At 47.4% G+C, this 25,755-nt stretch overlaps 1 protein-coding gene across 1 annotated transcript in view; it reads right to left on the bottom strand.

The window, feature by feature from the left end:
* Positions 1–25,755, bottom strand: part of znrf3 (zinc and ring finger 3) — a 246,591-nt gene that overhangs the window by 15,641 nt on the left and 205,195 nt on the right. Inside the window, exons 4-7 of the mRNA XM_080208430.1 lie at positions 24,713–24,844; positions 10,317–10,427; positions 5,097–5,264; positions 2,000–2,102 (exon numbers count right to left, since the gene is read on the bottom strand). Coding sequence (XP_080064556.1) covers positions 2,000–2,102; positions 5,097–5,264; positions 10,317–10,427; positions 24,713–24,844 — 514 coding nt within the window. The remainder of the gene's footprint in view (positions 1–1,999; positions 2,103–5,096; positions 5,265–10,316; positions 10,428–24,712; positions 24,845–25,755) is intronic.

The raw sequence follows: 25,755 nt of genomic DNA, 5'->3' as shown, positions 1-25,755 counted from the left end.
TAAGAAATAGTAAACATGCTGTACTTCCCCACTTGGCTGAGTCACCTTAATTAAGTAAAGCAAAGTTACTTCTAACTATTTTCCTGCATTCCCCTTCTGAAGTTGGTTTACCCTTGCCTGGGTAACTTTAGGCATTGAAACTTGATTTCACAGCCCTGATTGCCCGCCTGGAACTGCAGGGTGGGATTTTCCGACCCGCTCCCACTGTCGGGACCTTCTGGTCTCGCAGAAGGTGGGCCCATTCCTCCCAAGGCAGGTTCCTCAGCTGCAGGACATGTCAGCCAAGCCAAAATGCCATTGACGTGGGCAGGAACAGAGGTTCCTGTCACCTCTGCTGCTGGAGAACACTGCGGGTGGGGAGGCCTCTGCTGCTGGAGAACATTTGGGGTGGTGGGGGGGGGGTGCTTGGAGTGGAATTGCGACAATAGAGTTTGATGGAACACGGAATCGGAGCAGGCGGGGGGGGGGGGCGGGGGGCGGGTGGACAACGGGAGTTATTTTGACCTCCGGCGGGAATTTCCAGTCTCACTCGAGCGAGGCTGTAAAATCCTGCCCCTAGTCTTGGGTATTTTATATATCATTTTCATGATCTATAACGAACAGGGACTTTCCAATACAGTGAGAGTCAGAGGTATCAGATGATTGCTGAGGTAAATTATTGAATGGGTTGCTGGGAAACATTCAGATAGCACAAATCCCTTTCTTCTCTCCGGTGCTTTATTGGCTGGACTTTCACCGGGTCGGGATGAGCCCTGTAAAATTGGCAGCTGGGACCAGATTCCAGGAATCCCTGGGGTTTTCCAGCAGAAGTTTTTGGAGCGCCCTTTAAGGGTGCGGGCTGTTTCAGCTCATGTGCCCGCACCAGGCACTCCCAAACTGACCGGCCACATTGCAATGATAGGTACGTCCGCAATTTTTATACAGTCACGCCAAGTTTACACAGTGCAGTGATTGACGGTTCCTCAGTGGTGTTGTGCATCACAGTCTGCTTGAGGGGGTCTTTAGAAAATTCACTAAGTTCTCCCATGTCTCCTATGCTAAGTAATGCTTCCACCTCAAATATCCCTTATGGCCCCTCATGTCCCCCTACTAACATATGTCCCCCCGCCCCCAAACAGGAATTCTACTGCCCTGCTTACCACGGATTCAAAGCAGGCGAGGGGCGGACAATGGCGGGCAGGATTTTCCAGTCTTGGGTCAAGCGAGGGTGCAAAATACCACCCCTAATCTTTTTTATTCATTCATGGGACAGCTGGCTGGCCAGTATTTATTGCCTCTAGTTGCTCCAGGGCAGTTGGGAGTCAACCACATTGCTGGCCTGGAGTCACATGTTGGCCAGACCAGGTAAGGACGGCAGATTTCCTTCCCTAAAGGACATTAGTGAACCAGATGAGTTTTTTCAACAATTGGCAATGGTTTCATGGTCATCACTAGATTCTTAATTCCAAATATTTTTCTTATTGAATTCAAGTTCCACCATCTGCCGTGGTGAGATTCGAACCTGGGTCCCCAGAACATTAGCTGAGCTTCTGGATTAAAAGCCTAGCGATAATGCCATTAGACCATCGTCTTCCCTCTCAGTCTGGGAGAGGCCTTGAATCTATTAAACCCAGCCAGATTCTTGGTTGCAGTTCTGCTGAATCAGATAAGGTGTGCCAGCATGAGGGTCCCTGTGTCAATTCTGCACCACCCAAACACTACCCTCCCTCCTAAACTGACTCTACCACACAAAGCTGCACTCTCCAATCCGTCTACCTTGCAGAGTACACCCTTAGTACCGCAAATTCCCATCAGATCATTAAACTTGTATCGCAATCCTCACCCCAGAATTCCTGCAGGTTGTGTGTAAACAGATTCTGTTACTGCTGTCAGGTTCCCCCTCCCACCAACTATTAATCTCTCAGTTGTCTTCTCTACTTAATCGTTAGAAACAAATTGAGAGCCCGACCCAAAGGCATTGCCCGTGAAGCTCTACCAGGTTTGACGAGGTGGGACTTACCGATGATATTGTGCCTGCAGTGTGGACAGGTGTGGTGCTGGAGAAGCCAGGGGTCCACACACTTCTTGTGAAAGCGGTGTGTGCACGGGATTACACGCAGCTCCTGCCAACAAGAACATCACCATTTAGAAAAGAGGCCAGATGCTTTAGAACATAAAATTCAACCTGATAAAAATGATTGACCAATCAACAAAGGCTTCTTCCCCTGCACTGACCATGCCTGGGAAATTGTGAAGAGTTTTGGTCCCCTTATCTAAGGAGAGATAAACTGGCATTGGAGGCAGTTGAGAGAATGGTTGCTTGGCTGACCCCAGGTATGGAGGGATTTTCTGAAGAACAGGGGTTGAATAATTTGGGCTGCACTTGCTGGGAGTTTAAAAGAATGAGGGGTGACTTTATTGAGAAATATAGAGTGGGATTTTCCAGGCACGCTCGCCCCAAGACTGGAAAATCCCACTCAAGGTCTATGGACCTTTGCGGGGTCCTGTCCCCCCCCTGCTAAATTCCTGTAGCGGGCAGGATGTGAAAATTCCGCCTGTAGGATTCTCAGGGGGCTTGGCAGGGTAGACAGTGAGAGGTCATTTCCCTCTTGTGGAAAAGTCTGGGACCAGAGGGCATAATCTCAGACTATTGGGTCATCCATTTAAGACAGAGATGAGGAAGAATTTCTTCCCTCAGAGGATAATGAATCTGTGGAATTCTTTCCTGGGTTGTTTAATGCGTTCAAGGCTGAGATAAATGGATTTTTAATCTGTAAGGAAATCAAGGGTTAAGGTGGGAAAGTGGAGTTGAGGATTGTCACATCAGAACAATCATGATCTCACTGAATGGCACAGCAGCCTCGATGGGGTGAATGGCCAACTTCTGCCTCTATGTCTAATGGAGTTATGATCGTGGAATTAAAGATTAATTTGTATTTACGTTTATCTGAGGTATTTCTCATCACATACAGGCTTTTAGAAAGTACATGCACTGAAACACTAGGTAAATCTAGAGTAAAGAAAGTCAACACTAAATAACACTTGTTAAAGTTCATCTTTAAGATCAGATCCAATTATGTTTCGGGGTAAGGAAATGGAACTGATAGGCACCCATTCAAGGGAGGAGGAAGTTGAAATTGCATCCTGGCTGACTTCAATTCTTCTACCCAGGCAAAGAAAAGTCAACACAAAAGATAACAAACCCTGTTCCTTCCGCCACCGCCCCCATTCCACAATGAGAAGATACTGCGAGCACCTCACACTGTATTCAATAACTGATAACATTTCTCAGACGGCCGATTTTCTAGGTCGCAGATCACAGCCCACATCCAAATGTACTTAGCTGCACGCCCACCCGGAGTGACCTCGCCTCCATGTTTTTCTGCCCCTTTTTCACCCTTTGTTTAAAAGCTGTTGTCAAATCTGGCAGCTGATTTGCAGGCCGAAGGCTTCATTTGCGTTTCAGAGGTTTCAGTGAACGCGCTTGCCAGGGCTGTGTGTCGTGAAAGAAAATCCATTGGAAGCCCTCACCTGGTCCTTTCTTGGATCATAGAATCCCTACAGTGCAGAAGGAGGACACTTGGCCCATTGCGTCCGCACCGACCACAGTCCCATCCAGGCCCTACCCCCGTAGCCCCACGTATTTGCCCCGCTAAGTCCCCTAATCTAAACATCTTGGGGCACTGTGGGGCAATTTCTGATGGCCAATGCACCTAACCTGCACATCATTGGACTGTGTGAGGAAACCAGAACACCAGGGGAAACCCATGCAGACACAGGGAGAACATACAAACCCCACACAGCCACCCAAGGCTGGAATCAAACCTGGGTCCCTGGCGCCGTGAGGCAGCAGTGCTAACCACTGTGCCACCCTAAATTTGACTTCTGTAGTTTGTTCTATTTATCTCTTTTTGTCCTCTCCTACCCACAGACCTGCTGCAGTTCCCTCACATGATCACTCTCGGATTGGTAAGGGCTCTGCCCCTAACAGTGACCTTTGACCCAAGATGGAAAACCTTTCACCCAGGCTGCACTGACTTGTGAACAAATTTTGTAACTGAAGACAGAATATTGATTGTCAAATTAACGCTGCTTTGGCATGAAGTCCAAAAGCAATCAATACATAATTATAATGCTAAATTGCCATTGTTCCGTGGGACTCTCTCTCATGTTGGACAGCAGGAAAAACTCAGTGCAATCAAAAGTGGAACCTGATTCACAGGAATAGGTTATAAAGGGTTTTCTATATAAAAATAAACCCTCAGGCCTCTGAAGATTCTAGAATTTTCTGGCAAATTAACTGAAACTGAAGAACTTTGAGCAACAGGTCCACACAATTTGTCTGTTGTAAGATCCTGATGCCAGTTGAGCCAATTGTCCTGTCTGGTGGTTCCCAAAAGTTTGGAATAATCACACTATTTTACATAGATGTTTGGGGGAGGTTTTCCATGCAGACAGTGGCGGGTGCCTGGAATGTGCTGACAGAGGAGATAGTGGAAATAGGCACTTTAGCAACATGTAAAAATGGGTACATGAATAGGGAGGGAATAAAATGATATGGACTGTGTATTTTTGGTTTAGTTCGGGCATCATGACCAGCACAGACTTGGAGGGCCGAAGGGTCTGTTCCTGTGCTGTACTTTTCTTTGTTTATTGTTGCTGGGCATCTGATGGCAGTGCATCAGTGAATGTGCCCCCCCCCCCCCCCCCCACACACCGGGCACATACAGACACCCCCCTCTTCCCCTCCCCGAATCATATTGGAGCACAAAGCTCCAGTACACCAACTGTACTGAAGCAAGCATCTCACAAACTGCCCAAAATCAAACATAAGAACATAAGAAATAGGAGCAGGAGTAGGCCATCTAGCCCCTCGAGCCTGCCCCGCCATTCAGTAAGATCATGGCTGATCTGTCGTGGCTCAGTTCCACATTCCCGCCCTCTCCCCATAACCCTTAATCCCCTCGCTTATCAAAAACCCATCAACCCGCGTCTTAAAAATATTTAGTGAGGCAGCCTCCACCACTTCAACGGGCAGAGAATTCCAGAGATTCACCACCCTTTGAGTGAAGAAGTTCCTCCTCGACTCCGTACTAAATGAGAGAAACTTTCCCCACCTCTCCGTCAACGTATCTCTCCAAACAGATCGCACAGTCTGAGGTGGAGCTGCTGCTAATCGTGTCCGAAGCCCCGCAGCTGCCTTCTCTGGGAACTTTGCTCTTGGACTTGAATTTCCTCGTTTCCATCTTCTCGAGGGCTTGGACCGCCATTCTGTTCATCGAGCTCTACAGTCAAGATGGAAAAGATTGGGATAAATTACACCAGGAGCATAAAATACAGAAGAACTCCTCCATCCCTGGACCTTCTGAATGCTCCTACAACCTGGAGACCTTGAAAGACCGGAGCGCTAACCATCACTACTTCATCCACGCCACCCTGTCCTGTGGTGCTCTCCAACACTATAACCCTTCTCTTTTCATTTTAAACAAAGCTGCTGATCTTTGTTGACAATAATTTGCTGTCAGGTTTCGCTAATGTTTCCACTTGTAAATATTAGCCCACAGCCGTGTGTTTATAACTACTCATCCATGCAGCAGGTATTGCGTCTCCGACCAGCTGCACCCTCGCTGGGGCACGGTTCCTGCACTGTTAATCCACTCAAACGTCCATTAGTCTCATCAATAATTGTAATTGGGGGGCGGCACAGTGGTTAGCACTGCCTTCTCACAGCGCCGGGGACCCGAGTTCAATCCCGGCCTCAGACTGTGTGGAGTTTGTGCACACTCGCCATGGAGTGCTCCGGTTTTTTCCCCACAGTCCAAAGACGTGCGGGTTAGGTGGATTGGCCATGCTGAATTGCCAATTCGGGGGACTAGCAGAGTAAATATGTGGAGTTACGGGGTAATGGCCTGGGCAGGGATGTGGTGGGTGCAGACTTGATGGGCCGAATCTTCTGCACTCTATGAATAACGTGTATTCAGGTGCAGGTATACTTAACAGTTCAAGCTTCTGATGTCCATACGTGTACACTTCCAGCATTGCTGGTGGTCAAAGTGGAAGGAGGTGGGGCATGGGATCACTGAGAACCAATTAACCCAGAGAATCGAGGTTAACTGCAGCCTCTCTGTTCTCCCCTGCTTGCAGTTAGACAACAACACACAGTGGCAAATGTACTTGAAGTCACAGCTGGTCCTGTGGCTCAGCTACTCACCATTCAGCCATGAGGGGCAGACCTTTGATTTAGTCACAATCCCTGCACCGGTTATAGCTACTTGCAGTGTAAGGCACCTCCTCCAACCAATAGGCTGCCTCAGGTTGGTGTTGACTGGCTAATAGATTTGGGCCTTTGAATTACAAACTGCACGCGGCAAGGCCTGGCATTCATGTATGTGCTTTAATTCGCAGAACAAATATTTCACTTTGTGAAGCTGGATACAGAATATCCCATAGCAAGGACTCGAACTGGTGAAGATCAGATCTCCAAAATAAGCCAGTACAATGGGTCAATTTCTGGTTTTGGGCCAAACACGGCTGGAAAATGCCACAAGAGGTCAATTTACCTTTACGTGGTCCGTGCGCCCCCCCCCCGCCCACTACGATTCCCATGGCGGGTGGAAATGGAAAACTCCCTCCAAGATCTCTGGGATCTGCTCACTTGCAACTTTTCTTAACTTGTAATGCAAGTCCACATACAGCATGTAGTGGATGTTTTCCTCCAGTGTTCAATGTCCGAGTACCTTGCTTTTCTGAGTTAGTTCAATTGTGTTTTATAAAAGAGGAGGTATAAAATATATTTTTTTTACTTATTCATGGAACATGGGCGTCACAATTGCTTACCCTAGTTGTCCGAGGGCAGTTGAGAGTCAACCACATTGCTGTGGCTCTGGAGTCACGTGAAGGCCAGACCAGGTAAGGACAGCAGATTTCCTTCTCTAAAGGACACTAGGAAACCAGATGGGTTTTTCCGACAATGGTTTCATGGTCATCAGTAGATTCTTAATTCCAGATATTTTTTATTGAATTCAAGTTCAACCATCTGCCATGGTGGGATTCGAACCGAGGTCCCCAGAACATCAACTGAGTTTCTGGATTAATAATCTAATGATAATATCGCTTGGCCATTGCCGAGTAGATTCTAAATTCTTAACCAGGAATATTCTCAACAGCTTGAGTAAATAAACATTTAATTTAGTCATTTGATTCAACCATTGTCTCATCAGCTTTGTGCTTCTATCATTCACTTGATTACTGGGCAGGTGGTCACACAGACCCAATCCTAGAATCAGTTTGCTGTGTTTGCCTGTAGTGTCAGTGTGAGTGATGGAGACAGCCTGAGGGGAGTCTTGTGTCATTGTCATGCAAGTAAACATATAACACCCCATTGACTTTGTTTACACCTCCTGCTGCCTTGGAAAAGCAGCCAACATTATTAAGAACATAAGAACATAAGAAATAGGAGCAGGAGTAGGCCATCTAGCCCTTCGAGCCTGCCCCGCCATTCAATAAGATCATGGCTGATCTGTTGTGGCTCAGTTCCACTTTCCCGCCCTCTCCCCATAACCCTTAATCCCCTCTCTTATCAAGAACCCATCAACCCGCTTTCTTAAAAATATTTAGCGAGGCAGCCTCCAGCACTTCAACGGGCAGAGAATTCCAGAGATTCACCACCCTTTGAGTGAAGAAGTTCCTCCTCAACTCCGTTCTAAACCGCCTCCCCTTTATCTTGAGGCTGTGCCCCCTAGTCCTACTGTCTTTTTTGAGCGGGAAGAGTCTCTCCACCTCTATCCTATCCATCCCATTCATCATCTTATACGTCTCAATGAGATCTCCCCTCATTCTTCTGAACTCTAACGAGTACAAGCCTAGTTTATTCAGCCTCTCCTCATAGCTCAACCCCCTCAACTCCGGTATCAGCCTAGTAAACCTCCTCTGCACTCCCTCCAGGGCCAAAATATCCTTGCGCAGGTGCGGCGCCCAAAACTGCACACAGTACTCCACCTGCGGCCTCACCAATGCCCTATACAGCTGCAGCAAGACCTCCCTACTTTTATATTCAATCCCCCTCGCTATGAAGGCCAGCATCCCATTTGCCTTCCTGACCACCTGCTGCACCTGCAAGCTGGGTTTTTGCGACTCATGCACAAGGACCCCGAGGTCCCTCTGCACCGTCGCCTGCTGCAGTTTTTCGCCACGTAAGTAATAGTCCTTCCTACCATTCTTCCTACCAAAGTGGACCACCTCACACTTGCCAACATTAAATTCCATTTGCCATTTCCTGGCCCATTCGCCCAGCCTATCTAGGACTCCACATACCCCGGACGTACTCTCTTTCATCTTCTTCCGTTGGGAAAAAGGTGCTAAGTCTGAGGTCACATACCAACTGACTCAAGAACCACTTCTTCCCTGCTGCCATCAGACTTTTGAAAGGACCTACCTCACATTCAGCTCATCTTTCTCGACACCCTAGCTATGACTGTAACACTACATTCTGCACTCTCTCCTTTCCTTGTCAATGAATGGGATACTTTGTATAGTGTGCATGAAACAATACTTTTTACTGTATACCAATACATGTGACAATAATGAAGCAAATCAAAAACTTCACACTGTTGTATGATATAGAACATAGAACACTACAGCACAAACAGACCCTTCGGCCCACAAGTTGCACCGATCATACCCATACCTACCAAGCCATAGAACTATCTGTAACTCCCAATCCCATTAAATCCCATGTACTCACAGAAGTCTTTTAAAAGACCCCAGCGAGTTCGCCTCTACCACCACCGACAGCAGCCAATTCCACTCACTCACCACCCTCTGAGTGAAAAACTTACTGCAACATCTCCTCTGTACTTGCTTCCTAGCACCTTAAACCTGTGTCCTCTCGTAGATATGTTACAAGTTTCTTCACTGTTTCGTATATATTTGCAGTGATTTTAATATTTTTGCTCCAGAAGGCTGTGATGGTGAGGTGATTGAGTGTCTTTAGGCTAGAGATGGATAAGTTCTTGAGTGTCTTTAATCTAGAGATGGATAGGTTCTTGATTAATCAGGGGTTATGGGGTAAAGGCAGGAGACGAGGGATGAGAAAAATTTCAGCCACGATTGAATGGCAGAGCAGACTCGATGGGCCGAGTGGCCTAATTCCTCTCCTATGTCTTGTGGTTTTATATGGCAGCTAAGCATCTCTATAAAAGGAGCTGATTGCTGACTTCAATTCTCAGAACAATTCTCTTCACTTTGTGAAGTTGGGATACAGAAAATCTCGCTGCAAGAATTGGAGAAAAATCAACCAGTTGAGAAAAAAGCAGGTTTACGATTCTGGTGCTAAAAGCAGAATTCAAAGCTCTTTTGACCCATACCCACTGGTGTATTTGCGAGGTTGATTTTCTTCAATTCGAATCCTTGTCTGTTTCCATCACTCTCATTGACCCTGCCGGCTAACAGATATATTTACCCAATAAAGCTAAATTTTGTAGCAGTTACAGCATCCGTTAAGGATCCTTCCTCAGGTTAAGATCAAAAGCTATGGCTGGAATTCTCTGATCCCGTGACCCTGCCGTGGGTTTCCCAGGGGTGTGGGGGTGGCTTCAAAGGGAATTTCCCCCTGACAGCAGTGGGGCCAAAAGATCTGGCCACCAGTGAATGGCATGCTGCCTTCCGCCACCGCGGGGAGGCCAGAGTGACTCGTCCTGTAACTGCACCTGTTTCCTTGGACGGTTAGTGATAGGATTCGTCTCTGTTGTTGTGCTACGGTTTGAGCCTGTGAATATTTTAGCTATTTGAACGTCCGATGCCCTCATCGGCTCTCAAACCTGTAGACTAGGAATCAGACTGCAAATGATCTCTGCTGGGCCCAAAGCTCAAAGAAAAAGGTGGGAGTCGCTTTGACTGAGGGGCAAGAGCACAAAATGAGTGAGATGGGTCGGCTGCCAGTAATCTGACTCTCCTGATGTTCAAGACCGCTGAAATCAATTGGGATAAACAGCAGGAGAGATGCAGAATGGGCAATTATCCCGAGCCTGTCTGTTTTACATTAATACCTAAGGTACACCTCCCACACTGAATCACAATTCCATCAACCCAGTTATCCTCCAAATATCCACACACATCCATCTCTGAACCTATTGATGTTGCCCAGTTTTACTGCCTCGGTGAGTGTATTTACCTTCTTTCCTAAAGTGGCTTAATTTAAGCTGCCTGATCATTGTCCACTATCTGAGCTTACGCATCTGACATGTTGCAGGAGTTGTGATGGTTTGGAAGATTCCAAAGTCATTCTAATCTGTGCTGATTCAGTCGGGATGAGCTCATAAAACATGTTTGCCTCTTACCTGACTCCTGCGTTGTTTGAGTTTGATTTTAATGAGTAGAACCAGGCAGACGAGAGACACGACCACAAAGAAAGCCAGGAAGATCCCCATGTCAAAGTATTCTGTGGGCTGCTGGCGAGGCAGAAGGGAAGAAGAATGTTAATAGTTGCTGTTAACTACACAGATTATCGGCTGAACTTTAATCATGTAATCCTACATTGCAGGAGGCGGCCATTCGGCCCATCGAGACTGCACCAACCATATTCCCAACCAGGCCCTATCCCCATAACTTCACACGTTTACCCTAGCTAGTCCCCCTGACACAAAGGGGCAATTTAGCATAGCCAATCCACCTAACCTGCACCACTTTGGATTGTGGGAGGAAACCTGAGCGCCTGGAGCGGAAGTGCAGCCTCCGCAAAGACAGTGACCCAAGCTGGGATTCGAACCCGAGTCCCTGGGGGTGTGAGGCAGCAGTGCTAACCACTATACCACCATGCCGCCCCAAATAATGTTGTGAAAGTAAGAAGCTTCAGCCACAAGTAATTGTAATAATTGGTGACATAAAACGAATAGTGAACATTGTCCAAAAAGGCGTCTTCTCCCTTGCTGTACTGTGCTAATATGCTTTCTGTGGGAGAGCTCGAACTCTCTCTGCAATGATGACAGGGAGCTCAGTAACGATCGGTGTACAGACAATACAATACCAAAAAACAAAATCCTGCCAACGCTGGAAACCTGAAATAAAAACAGAAAATACTGGAAGCACTCAGCGGGTCTGGCAAGATCTTTGGAGAGAAAGAAACACTTAACAGTTCAGGTGGATGATAGCTGTGGAATATGATCCCAAAGGAGCACTAAGAGTCTGGAAATCCCAGATTTCATGCAGCATTAAAGAGAATATGACTTATTCAGTCGCTGTAAAAGTACTGACCCTAATTATGAAGTTGAAAACTACCTAGGGGGATTGAATATAAAAGTAGGGAGGTCTTGCTGCAGCTGTATAGGGCATTGGTGAGGCGGCAGCTGGAGTACTGTGTGCAGTTTTGGGCGCCGCACCTGCGCAAGGATATTTTGGCCCTGGAGGGAGTGCAGAGGAGGTTTACTAGGCTGATACCGGAGTTGAGGGGATTGAGCTATGAGGAGAGGCTGAATAAACTAGGCTTGTACTCGTTAGAGTTTAGAAGAATGAGGGGAGATCTCATTGAGACGTATAAGATGATGAATGGGATGGATAGGATAGAGGTGGAGAGACTCTTCCCGCTCAAAAAAGACAGTAGGACTAGGGGGCACAGCCTCAAGATAAAGGGGAGGCGGTTTAGAACGGAGTTGAGGAGGAACTTCTTCACTCAAAGGGTGGTGAATCTCTGGAATTCTCTGCCCGTTGAAGTGGTGGAGGCTGCCTCGCTAAATATTTTTAAGAAGCGGGTTGATGGGTTCTTGATAAGAGAGGGGATTAAGGGTTATGGGGAGAGGGCGGGAAAGTGGAACTGAGCCACGACAGATCAGCCATGATCTTATTGAATGGCGGGGCAGGCTCGAAGGGCTAGATGGCCTACTCCTGCTCCTATTTCTTATGTTCTCCCCCGTGTTCTTATCATTTCTCAGTAAGTGTCTAGCCCATCACTTCTGCATTGGTTTCATATAGTTTGAATATGAAAATGGCACGGCGGCACAGTGGTTAGCACTGCTGCCTCACAGCGCGAGGGACCTGGGTTCGATTCCTCGCTTGGGTGACAGTCTGTGTGGAGTCTGCACATTCTCCCCGTGTCTGCGTGGGTTTCTTCCAGGTGCTCTGGTTTCCCCTCGAACTCTGAAAGATGTACTGGTTAGGTGCATTGATCATGCTAAATTCTCCCTCGGTGTACCCAAACAGGCGCCGGAGTGTGGCGACCAGAGGATTTTCACAGTAACTTCACTGCAGTGTTAATGTAAGCCCACTTGCGACACTAATAAATAAACTTAAAGAGGCGAGATAGCGAGACACGGACATGTTCAGCTCCCTACTCAACACAGGGACAGCAGAAAAACATTTCAGATGTGGTGCATCATTCAGTGAGTCTTTGAGTGAATAGCTCCCAAAAATGATTTCTGATTGGCTCATTAGTGGGATTTCACCTTGCAGGAGACATTAAAAATTCCAATGAATGACTCTGACTCAGTTAGTGAATGCATGGCCAAACATGCCATGCACTGAAAGGCCAGGAACGATGCAAGTTTGACCACTGACCTGCACTGCTAATGCAGTCAGGGACATTATTAAGCAAAACAAACCAGCAAAGCTTCCGTGATCCCTCAAAGGGGGGCAGTAACATAGCGGTAGCTTTCCTGGGCTCACATCCCAGAATCGCAAATTAATCCTCAGTTCAAATCCCATTACAGCAGCTGGGGGAATTTAAATCCAATTAATTCATTTTTTTTTAAAATTCTAGACTTGTTAATGATGACGATGAAATTGAGATTGTTGCAAAAATCCATCTGGTTCACTTCAGGAGAGGGAAATCTGCCATCCTTATTTGGTCCGGCCTACATGTGACTCCAGACCCATTGCAATGTGTTGAATCTTTACCCTTTGAAATGACCCAGCATGTTGTATCAAACTGCGACAAAATTTAGACTGCAGCAGCTCGGGGCGAGGGAAGGGTTGCCAGTACCCTCTCAAGGGCAACACTGAGGGGTGGCCAATGTTCTGTGCTCCACATCGCATTCTTTTGTCATTGGAAATCCTGGTCAAGGACCACTCCCATTGAGTGGGCAATGCGCTGGAGACTGGGCAGCTGATGCCGCAACCCTCTACTCACAGAGTCACAGAGGTTTACAGCATGGAAACAGGCCCTTTGGCCCAACTTGTCCATGCTACTCCTTTTTCCCCCCCCCAACTAAGCTAGCCCCAGTTGCCTCTTTTTGGCCCATACCCCTCTAAACCCATCTTGCCCCTGTAACTGTCTAAATACTTTTCAAAAAACAAAATTGTACCTGCCTCTACTACTATCTCTAGCAGCTTGTTCCAGACACTCATCACCCTCTGAGTGAAAAAATTGCCCTTCTGGACCCTTTTGTATCTCTCCCCTTTCTCCCCCTAAACCTATGCCTCCTAGCTTTAGCTTTAGGCTCCAGTATCTTTGGGCATAGAGTCCGTAAACTCTGATAAAAGGAAACTGGGTTGTTTTTTCGAAAAAAAGAGGAAAGTTGATAGGGAACAAGCAGGGATCTGGAATCAGACTAGAACATAGAATTCCTACATTCGGCCCTTCGAACCTGCACCAACAACAAGCCCACCCAGACCCCATCCCCATGTATTTACCCTGCTAATCCCCTAACACTAAGGGGCAATTTAGCATGGCCAATCAACCTAATCTGCAAATCTTTGTATTCTGGGAGGAAACCGGAGCACCCACAAGGAACCCATGCAGACACAGGGAGAATGTGCAAACACCACACAGGAAGAAGTTTCACAACAACAGGTTAAAGTCGCACAGATTTATTTGGTAGCAAAAGCTTTCGGAGTGTTGCCCCTTCATTGGGTGATGAATAATTCACCTAATGAAGGGGCAGTGCTCCAAAAGCTCGTGCTACCAAATAAAGCTGGACTTTAACCTGTCATTGTGAGACTTTTTACTGTGCCCACCCCAGTTCAACGCCGGCATCTCCACATCAAACACCACACACAAGACAGTGACCCGAGGCCGGAATCGAACCTGGGTCCCTCACACTGCGAGGCAGCAGTACCCACCACTGAGCCACCGTGCTGCCCACACAGATGCACACAGCATAGATGTCATAGGCTGGATGACCTGTTTTTTTTACACTGCTGCACCATTAGGATGCGACGATAACATTCAAGTCGGCCTATTGAGTCGGGAGAAAAGCAACAAAGGAACTTTTCCTGAGGTGGGCTACTCAATGGAACAGGCATTGCATCGCAAGAATGCAACATTGAAAGGATCAGTCATTCGTTGGACTTCAATCTCTTCAAACAAACAAAAAAAAAGTTCCAGTCTTGAAAATAGATAAGATAATCAATAAAATAGACTTTGAAGAGTATAAGTGGCCGTATATTAAGTCAAGTGTTTTTTTAAAAAATCTGGCAAGGCAAATTCGGAGACGTTGAACTATTTAACAGAAGCAAATAATGGTGAGGTGGCTTGGCTTAGAACCGCACTGGCCAGCAGGTGGAGGCCTAGGCACACAGTGAAGCCTCAGCCAGAGTTATTCATTATATTGAGAAGCACATTTCAAAGGCATTCTCCTGTCACAAACTCATCTTTCATGTCAGCCCCCGTGGATTTTAATTTCGCAGCAAGGTTTGGCAGGCAAAACATCAAATTAATTTTTCAGTTACACTTCTGTTGAGTTGGTTTCTGGAGGACTGGACACATCACCGGTTGGGGGGTGGGGGGGGGGGGGTGGGGGGGAGGTCGGGGGGGGAGGGGGTGCTAATTTTGCAGAAATTTAGGTCAAAGGCATGGGATACTTCAGCGATACCAGCGCAGCAAGTCATCTACCTTTTATTTTCTGAAAGTCTTTGTCAGCAGGCAGTCTTTTTCACCCTGGGTGGCTGGATGATAGGGGCCGACGGATTTCATTCAAGTGACGGCAATCCTTGTTCAGCACGGAACATACAACTGTATTTTGCCCAATTTGTGAGATTGACTGTGTCTAACCAAAGCCTTCATGAATAAAGCGACAGACCTCTTCTCGTTCACAGGAAGAGTAGGGACTGGACAAAGGCTGTTTATGGCGTTTCGATCTAATTATGTGGTTATGATATAATTTACACATTTGATTATAAATGAGGGGAAAAATAACCGCCCAGTGTCTTTCATTAATTTCCTCTTTAATCCTCTCAAGAGAGTGCAAAAGGGACGCATTGATTTCCCTCACAAAATCCCAAAACTAATCCTGCTAAACTCCGGGATATCAACATAATGCCACAACTGACATAACGAATCACATTCCACAGATCTCGTTCCCATGGTGGCAACAATGTAGGCCCATCAGTAGCACATTTAACTATATATGTGTGATGATCTTCAGTAGCCATTGTTAATTGAATGATCCATGACGCTGGCCAACACTGATGGAAACTGGCTTTGCTGGAAGTTTATAGCTCATGTTGCTTATAGCTTTGGGGCTGGACGGTGCACATTTCTTTTGGATCGTGTTAATTTTTGCATCATTGTGAGGAGGTTGGGGTGGTGGCATGCGGGGGGGATTGTGGGGAGAGGGGGGAGGTGGGGGAGTATCCATGTTGGACACCATCGTTTGGATGGCACAGTGCACTGTAGCCCCACAGTGCCCGGAGATCGGGTTCAATTCCGGCTTTGGGTGACTGCCTGTGGGGAATTTGCGGGATTTTCCAGTCGTGTTTGCATCAAACTGAAAAATCTCGTCCGAGGTCAATGGGTTTTTCCGTGGTCTGCACCCCAATTCCTGCGGCAGGCAAAGCAGGAAAATTCCCCTGCCATTGCTTCCTTGGGTTTCTTCTGGATGCTCCGGTTTCCTCGCACATTCTGAAAGATGTGCGGGATAAGTGGATTGGCCTTGCTAAATTGCTCCCTTAGTGTCAGGGGGATTAGTGGGGTAAATACTTGGGGTTATAGGGATAGGGTGTGATTGGATCGATGAGCTGAACGGCCTCCTATAGGGATTCTATTCTATGACGTCTTTGCAAAACCTTTGCTGAAATTATTACTCTTTAGTCACAGTGAACTGAATACGAGAACTCCATCTGTGGGCCAACTGTGCAGAGCCAGTGAACCACTATGTGCATCTTGTGTGGTCAATATTGGAGCAATTGCTTTTGAAAAGAAATGTTACTTTGTGTTCTCATTTCTGCAGCAACTCTGGTCTTAATTCTGATCTTGAATTACTTTGGAAACGCATAAGGCAGAGATGAAAGACCTATCAGAAAGACCAAGTAGGTGCTAAAACAATAGAAGTCTAACTGAGATCAACAGCGACCAACAGAAGAGAATAATAATAATAATAATAATAATCATCAGAGGCCAGATATTTCCACACATTGCATTGAGGAATTATTTAAAATTTGGCAACATTTGCTCCTGGCTATTCATGTGGGTAGTGCTGAAAAGGCCACATTTATTGCCCATTCTAGAACATCCTGAGAAGGCAGATGTGAGCATTCTCTTTGAACCAATGCTGACCCTATGGTACTGGCATCCTCCATAACAGTACCCAGTTGCGAACTGAGCCAGTCATGACGAAGAGATATATATCCAAGTCAGGGTGGTGATGGGGAAGTTCCCACAACATTCTTGATGGTGGAAATCAAACAGTCGTACTGGACTTACTCTCACTGGATGGCAGGGTGGCTAGCACTACTGCCTCACAGCTCCAGCGAGCTGGGTTTGATTCCCGGCTCAGGTCACTGCCTGTGTGGGAGTTTGCACATTCCCCCTGTGTCTGCGTGGGTTTCCTCCGGTTTCTTCCCTTAGTCCAAAGATGTGTGGGTCAGGTTGATTGGCCATGCAAAATTGCCCCTTAGTGTCCCAGGATGTGTAGCTTAGATGGATGAGCGGGGTAAATGTGTGGAGTTGTGTGAATAGGGTCTGGGGTGGGATTGTCGTCAGTGCAAACATGATGGGCTGAATGGCCTCCTTCTGCACTATAGGGATGTTATTTCTATGAATTCAGTTCATCTTCATTATCATACATGTTGCAGACAGTCATCTGACAATTGTTAAAGGCAGAACATCAAAACAAGTTGTTATTAAGCCACTAATGGAGGCAGTGTTGGTCGCAATGCAGAAAGACCATTCGGCCCATCGAGTCTGCATCGGCTTTTCAACAGAGGATCTTACCCAGGCCCTATCTCCGTAACCCCGCAAATCTCCCTAACCCAGGTATCTTGGGACACTAAGAGACAATTTAGCATGGCCAATCTATCTAACCCGCACCACTTTGGAGTGTGGGAGGAAACCGGAGCACCCGGAGGAAACCCACGCAGACATGGGGAGAATGACAGTCACCTGAGGCAGGAATTGAACCCGGGTTCCAGGCACTGAGAGGCAGTAGTGCTAATCACTGTGCCACCATGCCATCCAAGGATTTGGGGCCTGATATGAAAGCTGTTAATTTAACAAATTATGCGGTCAGTAGGTGTTCCAGTTTCTTAAATGTTCATCTGGCTATACCTATCTAAACAAGTAGTGCATTTTCCAACACTCTCCTGAATTGAGCCTTGTAAATGTGCTGGTGTACAATTCCACTGCTGCTAATGACCTACAGCGCCTCGAGGATGCCCAGTCTTGGGTAGCTTGATGTATCCTTTGTCTGCCCTACTCAATAGGTTGGTAGTGTCACACTGCATAATGGAGAATATGCTCATGGTGGAGAGACACATTTATCTTTACAAGGCCTATTCCTACCAATGCTATTGTGGACAGACATATTTTGACAGCTAAGTTGATGAAGAGGTGGTCGAGTGCTTTATTCCTTTTTTTTGGTTCCCTCACCGCCTGATGCAAGCCCAGTCCGGCAGCTGTGTTTTTCTTGACTCAACTCGCTTGGTTCTTAGCGTCACTGAGTACATTGTGTGTCCTCCAAGTAACGCTCGACAGAGGGAAATGCTCCTTCACCGTTTGTGGGTGCGCTGTGGGGTGGTTGAACAGTGTGAATGGAGGGCAAAGTTCAGAGTTTGAAGTTCTTCAACTCAACCATGAGGCCAAAAGGTTGTAAAGTGCCTAATCAGAAAATTAGAGGCTGTGCCTCCATCTTGCGTTGGGCTTCACTGGGGCAACGTAGCAGGCCCAGGACAGAAACGAGAGCAAGAGGGTGAACTCAAATAGCAACGGGAAGGTGGGAGTCATGCTTGCGGATTGAATGGAGGTGCCCCACAAAACAGTGGAAGGTGGATATTCCATCAGGGGTAGGCAGGGGTGCGGTGGAGATGGGGACGGTGGTAGGAAAGTGGATGTTGTGGCTGTGGGGGGATGGAGGGTGTGATGGTGGGGAGGGGCATGGAGGGTGTGATGGTGGGGAGGGGCATGGAGGGTATGATGGTGGGGAGGGGCATGGAGGGTGTGGTGGTGGGGAGGGGCATGGCGGGTGTGATGGTGGGGAGGGGCATGGAGGGTGTGGTGGTGGGGAGGGGCATGGCGGGTGCGGTGGTGGGGAGGGGCATGGAGGGTGTGGTGGTGGGGAGGGGCATGGAGGGTGTGGTGGTGGGGAGGGGCATGGAGGGTGTGGTGGTGGGGAGGGGCATGGAGGGTGTGGTGGTGGGGAGGGGCATGGAGGGTGTGGTGGTGGGGAGGGGCATGGAGGGTATGATGGTGGGGAGGGGCATGGCGGGTGCGGTGGTGGGAGGGGGGTTTGCAGAGGGTGGGGTTGGTGTTGGAGGGATTCCATCTTGAATTTCTTGTTTCAGAGCACCCTTTAAAAAAGGTGCCCCACGTCCTCCATTTTTCCCAGTCAGTGCACCATTCTATCCGTTCTTGAGGACATTTTGCCCTCACAGTGCCAGGGACCCAGGTTCCATTCTGGCCTCGGGTGACAGTCTGTGTGGAATTTGTACATTCTCCCCATGTGGGCTTCCTCCGGGTGCTCCGATTTCCTCCCACAGTCCAAAGATGTGTGGGTTCGGCGCTGTGGCCATGGTAAATGAGTGGGGGTTACAGGGGTGGGAGGGCCTGGATGTAGTGTTCCTTCAGAGAGTTGGTGAAGCCTCATTATGCCAAGTGGCCTACCCCTGCGCTGTACAGATTCTGTGGTTAACCTTTAATACTGTTATTACCACATCCATTTTTCTTATATTTCATTGCATCTTTGCCATTTGCTCTCTCCTGCCCTCTAACCTCACCCCGAACCTTCTATTTTGCCCCACCTGCCCCTCCTCCCCTTCTCGACAACCCCAGAAACCCTGTCTCTTTCTACTTCTCTCCAGTTGAGTCAGATCGGACTCAGAACGTTAACTCAATATCTCTCTCCGCAGATGCTGCTTGATCCGTTGAGTTTATGGTGCCTTTTTCCGCTTTTATTTCTAACCTTAGTGAAAGTCGGTTTCCTGGCAGACCACTGAGCCCCCTCCCTCACAGTAAAGCGGGCGCTCATCAGGCCCATCTTCGATATGTCTGGACACAGCAGTTGCGCAGAAGCTGCTCCGTATCTGACCAACCACCTTGCTGCTTTCCTTACAGTTGGCGCAGTAAGCCCACGTTATCAGAAACGCAAGAAAGGCCAAAGCTGTGTGGTGTCCAAAGTGTTTGAAGATCATTTAAAGATAAGAGAACTTCTGATAATATGATTTTTCAACTAATTGCCTTTCAGCTGGCTTGCAGAGCTTTATAAAGACCAGCTGTCGATTAATCCGTGCCCAAGCCTCCGTAGGAATGTTAAATATGATATTATGCATAAGCTTTTGAAGCCCAATAGATCTCCTTTGAAGTTCACTTAAACTAAATGACGGTCCCTGGGTTCAATCTCAGAGTTAGCTGATCACTCTGTGGGGTTGTTACAGCCGGGTTCGGTATCCCCTTTGGCTAAGGGTTCCTGCTGCTGACCGTTATCTAGCGACCCCTGCAGGAGGTGGGCTTGTCTCCCAGTCAGGTCAGGTTTGGATGTGGCAAGCGTTCTCAGGTCGCCGGTGTAGTCAGGCATAGGATTTTCCCTTCTGGTGGCTGACATACCTCATAGAACCTCTAGAGTACAGAAGAGGCTATTCGGCCCATTGAGTCTACATTGACGTTCTGACAGGTTTCCCAGACCCCTCTCCCCTGTCTTATCTCTGTAATCCCACAGATTTACCATAGCTAATTCCCCCTAATCTACACATCTTTGGATGCCTAGGGGCAATTTAGCATGGCCAATCCGCCTAACCTACACATCTTTGGACACTAAAGGGAAATTTAGCATGGCTAATCCACATAACCTACACATCTTTGGACACTAAAGGGAAATTTAGCATGGTCAATCTATCTAACCTACACATCTTTGGACTGTGGGGAGGAAACCAGAGCACCTGGAGGAAACTCACGCAGAGATGGGGAGAATGTGCAAACTCCACTCAGTCACCCAAGGCTGGAATTGAACTCAGGTCTCTGGCGCTGTGAGGCAGCAGTGTTATAACCACTGTGCTTATTCCTATATAGCACCTCTTCAAGCCTTAGGACATCCCAAATTGCTTTGCAGTTAATAAAGTATTTCTGAAGTGTTGCTTGCTGTTGTGATGCCCCAGCAGTTAGATAGCTCACCACCACTCATGTTTCTGTCACTATACACCTGGCCCATAACATTCCCCAGCTCTCCAACCATGTTAGGACAATGTGCCTACATAAGAGCTAGCAGCCACAAGAAAGGAAGAAAGACTTGCATTGATATAATCCCCTACCTTGCAACACTAAGGTGCAGCTTAGCATGGCTAATCCACCAAACATACACATCCTTGGACACTGGGGGGAAATTTAGCAAGTGTCCAAGGGGTGGGGGGAGTGCTGTGTATGGGGCACGGTCAGGTTTGAAAGGTTACTAGATAAAGGCAAATTACTGCAGATGTTGGAACTTAAAACCAAAAGAGAAAATGCTGGAAAATTGCAGCAGATCTGGCAACATCTGTAAGGAGAGAAAAGAGCTGATGTTTTGAGTCCAGATGAATCTTTGTCAAGTAGATGACCCTTTGTCATATAGCTTGGGTCATCTGGACTGGAAACGTCAGCTCTTTTCTCTCCTTATAGATGCTGCCAGACCTGCTGAGATTTTCCAGCATTTTCTCTTATGGTTTCTTATTCTGTCAGGAAGGTTGTAGCGAAGGTATCAGGAGCCTGTATTTTCACTCGAGGTGTAGGTCGGGCTTTATGGTGTATTTTGTGCAGGCAAACAATTTTCATTTGTGCACTGTCTTTGACGCAGCGAACTGCCCCAAGGCGGTTCACAGGAACAAAGGTGCAGCTAGAAACATTGCATAAAACAATGGATTCTTTGTGAAGGGTGGCAAAGTAGAGAGAAAAGACACTGGGTGCCAATGGGATGGTCGCAGACGTTCCACGCCCAATACATATTCCAGCAGACACAAAAACAAAATACTCAGGAAGCTGGAAATCTACAAGTATAAAAATGCTTAACAAGTCAGTCCACCTCCACGGACAGAGAAACAGAGTGAAGGTTGCAGGGCGAGGAATGCCCTGTATTTTCACTGGAACTGGAAAAAGTTAAGAGAGGTGACAGGTTTCAAACAGTACAGAAGCTGGAGAAGGGAGGTGAGGTGGGGCAACGAGGGTGGGGCAGCAAGGGTGAGGAGGTGGGGGGGGGTGGTGGAAGGAGGGGAAAGAACAAAATCTGCAATAGGATAGAAAGCGAGAGAGATTCCAGCAGCCCTGATCCAGACAGTGATGACTAACAAAGAGAGTTTGAAGCAACAACACTTTTGTGGAGTACATCCTACTGGTGGGTGGTTCTAAGAAGCTTGAAAACTTGCAATAACTAAGGGCCTTTCTAGGCTGATCCAGAATTGTTGATATGTGGCTTTCCCTGATAATGAGCTTTTGTGCAGTTCCAGTTCTACTCTCAACAGACATCGCAGCAATCAGTCTATGCAATTGCTGTGTGGAACTTGGAACGTTTTTCTTAAATCGTTCACGAGACGGGGCATCGCTGGACGGGCCAGCATTTACTGACCATCCCTGAGGGCATCTTTCAGAGTCAACCACATTGCTGTGGCTCTGGGGTCTCATGCCAGCCCAGACCAGGTAAAGATGGCAGATTTCCTTCTCTAAAGGACATTAGTGAACCAGATGGGTATTTCCAATAATTGGCAATGGTTTCACTGTTGCCAGCAAGAAGGGAGAATTTGGTGCTCAGCTGAGTCTCCATTTGTTGCAGCGGGGCTGGAGAATCTAACTGCGGGGAGAATCTGGCCCACCTGTCTCAATTCCAGTCTCCACACCTCACAATGGGACTTTTCCTATTCCCACAGCAGGGACCTTTGTGGTCCCTTCGGACGGACTCGCCGATTACTTGTTGAATTGTGGCCATCTTTCTCAGCAGGTGAATGCCCTGTTTGGAGTTGGGTTCAAACCTTTCCGGGTTGCCTTGGCTGCCTGTGCCGTGATCAGAAAGGGGGAGACTTTGAGTTGGGTTCAAAACCAGATCTCAAAATGGAAAGGACGGTGTCCTCATCTACCATAACAGAGCGGGAAGCATCGCTCACCATTTCGTTTGGCTGGCAACATTTGAACTCATTTTCTGGAACTTAAAGTCATGACCTATTACCTCGCATGAGTCTCGAAAGGATGATAGGAGACTGCACCTTTTTGGAATGCATTAAGTAATTTAGATAGAGCTGCAAACTAATAATCATTTAAAGTTTGTTTATTAGTGTCACAAGTAGGTGTACGTTAACACTGCAATTAAGTTACTGTGAAAATCCCACACTCTGGCATCTGTTCGGGTACACTGAGGGAGAATTTAGCGTGGCCAATGCACCTAACCAGCACGACTTTCGGACTGGGGGTGGAAACCGGAGCAAACCCACGCAGACACGGGGAGAATGTGCAGACTCCACACAGACCCAAGCTGGGAATTGAACCCAGATCCCTGGCGGTGTGAGGCAGCAGTGCTAACCACTGTGCCACCGTGCTGTTTGTCAATGTAGACTGGATCATTACAACAACTGGGATTCACCATTTAGAGATCCCAGGAGAGAGTCTAAATCTAGATATTTTACTGCTACAGCTGATTAAACAGTTTGAAGCCATGTACATTCATTGCGTTTTGGTATTTTTAAAAAAAAACCTTCACGTTTGTTCTTTTAAAATTGTGACGAGAGAGAGGGTTCTGCCTGCAGCCCACAGCCACTTGGTTCAGTGCCACTACCCTGCGAAAATATTCTTTTGATCTTTAATTCTACTGATCCATCAAGTCCGGCAATCAAGCCTGTGGCAAAATAGTACAGAGGCAAGACTCGGGTCTTATCCGCAGCAGCAGACAAAGAAATGAAACCAGTCACAAATGTTTTCAAACCTCCAATTTTCCATTCGGGTGGGGGGGCGGGGGGAAGGAGGGGTGAGGAAGAAAAGGTCCCTTCTGTGGAAGGAATGAAAAACACCTCCCAGATTTAAAAAAAAGGCATGAAACAGAGTAATCCAAACCAAACACATCTTTCTTTTTTAAGAAAGGATGGAGCCAAAGGGGCAGCGCTGAGAAAAACGAGAAAGCTGTTCTGACACAGCTATTGGCAAAATGTTGTAATCACAAAAGGCATGAAATTAAATCCGCGTAAAAGTATTCTTACAAAAGAAATGAGCTATAAATAATTCACAATAGGAACCGGTAAGATTAATGAGCTGCCATTTCTCATAAGCTGAGAGTGTTTGCTGAATATCGAGGGACTTTATTTTCTTACTGCATCTATTCAACGTGCCCTGGAAGGCCACAACAAGAAGAAGGAGGATCATGATGTCGAAACGCTCACTGTGAACCACATTTCTGTCCTATATCTTACTCCCCCTGCTCCTTTGCAGGTTACTGCTCATCTTTCTACTGACCGAGTGACACGCACCAGGGACCCGGGTTTGATTCTGCACTATCTGTGCAGAGTCTGTATGTTCTCCCCATGCCTGCATGGGTTTTCTTCCAGGCGCTCCGGTTTCCTCCCACACAGTCTGAAAAATGTGCTGGTTAGGCCACGCTAAATTCTCCCTCAGTGTACCCGAACAGGTGCCGGAGTGTGGCAACTAGGGTATTTTCACAGTAACTTCATTGCAGTATTAAGGTAAGCCTACCTGTGACACCAATAAACTTAAACTTGACCTTGGCTCTATGCTTCGATTTATAGCTTAAAAAACGTTCACCTTCTGCGATGCAATTCGAGCCCCATACATTTCGTTAGAAAAGGAACTATGTGACCCACAAGATAGCAAAAAACAAGTTGAAAGGATCACTGGTGAACTTTATCAACCATGTTTCTGATGAATTTGTTTGGGGTGTTTTTGCACCAATAGTCACTGATTCATTCATTCAATGAACCAGGGAAATGCTGGATATTTTTAGAATGTTGCCCAATCTGCAATGACCGCAGGAAACCCTTGTTCGCAGGAGGAGTTAAGAAACTAAAAGTTTATTTATTAGTGTCACAAGTAGGCTTACGTTAACACTGTAATGAAGTTACTGTGAAAATCCCCTGGGCGCCACGCTCTAGCGCCTGTCTGGGTATACTGAGGGACAATTTAGCATGGCCGATGCACCTAACCAGCACTTCCTTTAGTTCCTGACTATCTAAAGTGCACAGTGATTGAGACAACAAAAACTAAAAATTCTGATATTTAATGGTGCCTCTGTCAGAGCGGAGAATCATTTTCGTCGGCACCGTGCACCTGCAGGATTCCTCACTCACATTCACACAAAATTGAGAGCGTTGAACAGGAAAACAGTGATGGAAATTCGGGCGCTGTATTTACCCTTACCCGTGGCGGACGATGTTGGATTCGCGCTCGGGCCACCTTCTGCTTGTTCACGATGTTCATCAACCTCACCGCGTCAATGCCTTTCACGTAAACCACAGGCCGTTTCAGTGGGTCTTCTGAGCCCTGGTTCAGCTGCAGGACAGAAGGAAGCGTGGTTAGCAGAGAGTTACGTGGCGCTTACAGCACTGAGCATCCACCCCGACAGATTGCTGCCCAGCGTTAATGCTCCACATCCCACCCTCCTTCAGCCAACCCCCTGTCAGTCTATCCCCTTTCGAATAAAACAAACAAAATACTGCCGATGCTGGAAAACTGGAATAAAAGTAGAAAATGCTGGAAATACTCAGCGTGTCTGGCAGCACCCGTGGAGGGAGAGACAGTTAACGGGGGTGACTGTGAGCCCAGGTCAGCTGTCAGCGTAAACAGCGACACAGGCCCAAAATTCCACCACAGTCAGAAAACAAGCGTCTTGCCGGCGAGATGTCCCACGTCCCTCTTTGGTGATGTGGCAAGGTTCCTGTCCAGAGGGGCGGGAACCTCATTTCAATTAATTTTAATGTAATTCTAGGGTTTCCCCGCAATCTGTTCTCACCTCAGTGAATATACCCGGCCGCCAGGATGTCACTTTGGCGAGATTTACAACAGGTTTTTAAAAACTTGAAGCAGAGAGGCACATTATACACCCCGCCAGTGCCAACCAGGCATTGTCCATTTAATTTTAATGCACCTACTCCCCCCTCAGAACATGCCTTGAGGAGGGAAGGTGGGGTGAGGGGGGGGGGGGGGGGGGGGGAGGGAGGGGGTGCATAAAATTCTGCCCTTGGAATCGATGAGGAAACCAGGGCATGGGTTAGTAAGGACAAGATGGGAGTCATGAGGGGGGTTAGGCGTGAGACACAAGGGAAGGTTTGGAGCGATTCAGTGGGCACACCCTCTTTCCAATGCCAGCTCTCTCTTACAGGTACTAAGGCCTTAAGACTGAGGGATGGCTGACGAACCCAACAGGGTTTGCTGAGCATCCTTTCGGAGGTATGGGAGATCCA

Source organism: Carcharhinus amblyrhynchos, chromosome 20 (assembly GCF_965287045.1).
Source record: "Carcharhinus amblyrhynchos chromosome 20, sCarAmb.v2.hapA, whole genome shotgun sequence".
NCBI classification, from domain to species: domain Eukaryota; kingdom Metazoa; phylum Chordata; class Chondrichthyes; order Carcharhiniformes; family Carcharhinidae; genus Carcharhinus; species Carcharhinus amblyrhynchos.
Note: the sequence above shows the minus strand (reverse complement) of the source record. Positions and strands in the feature narration are given on the sequence as shown.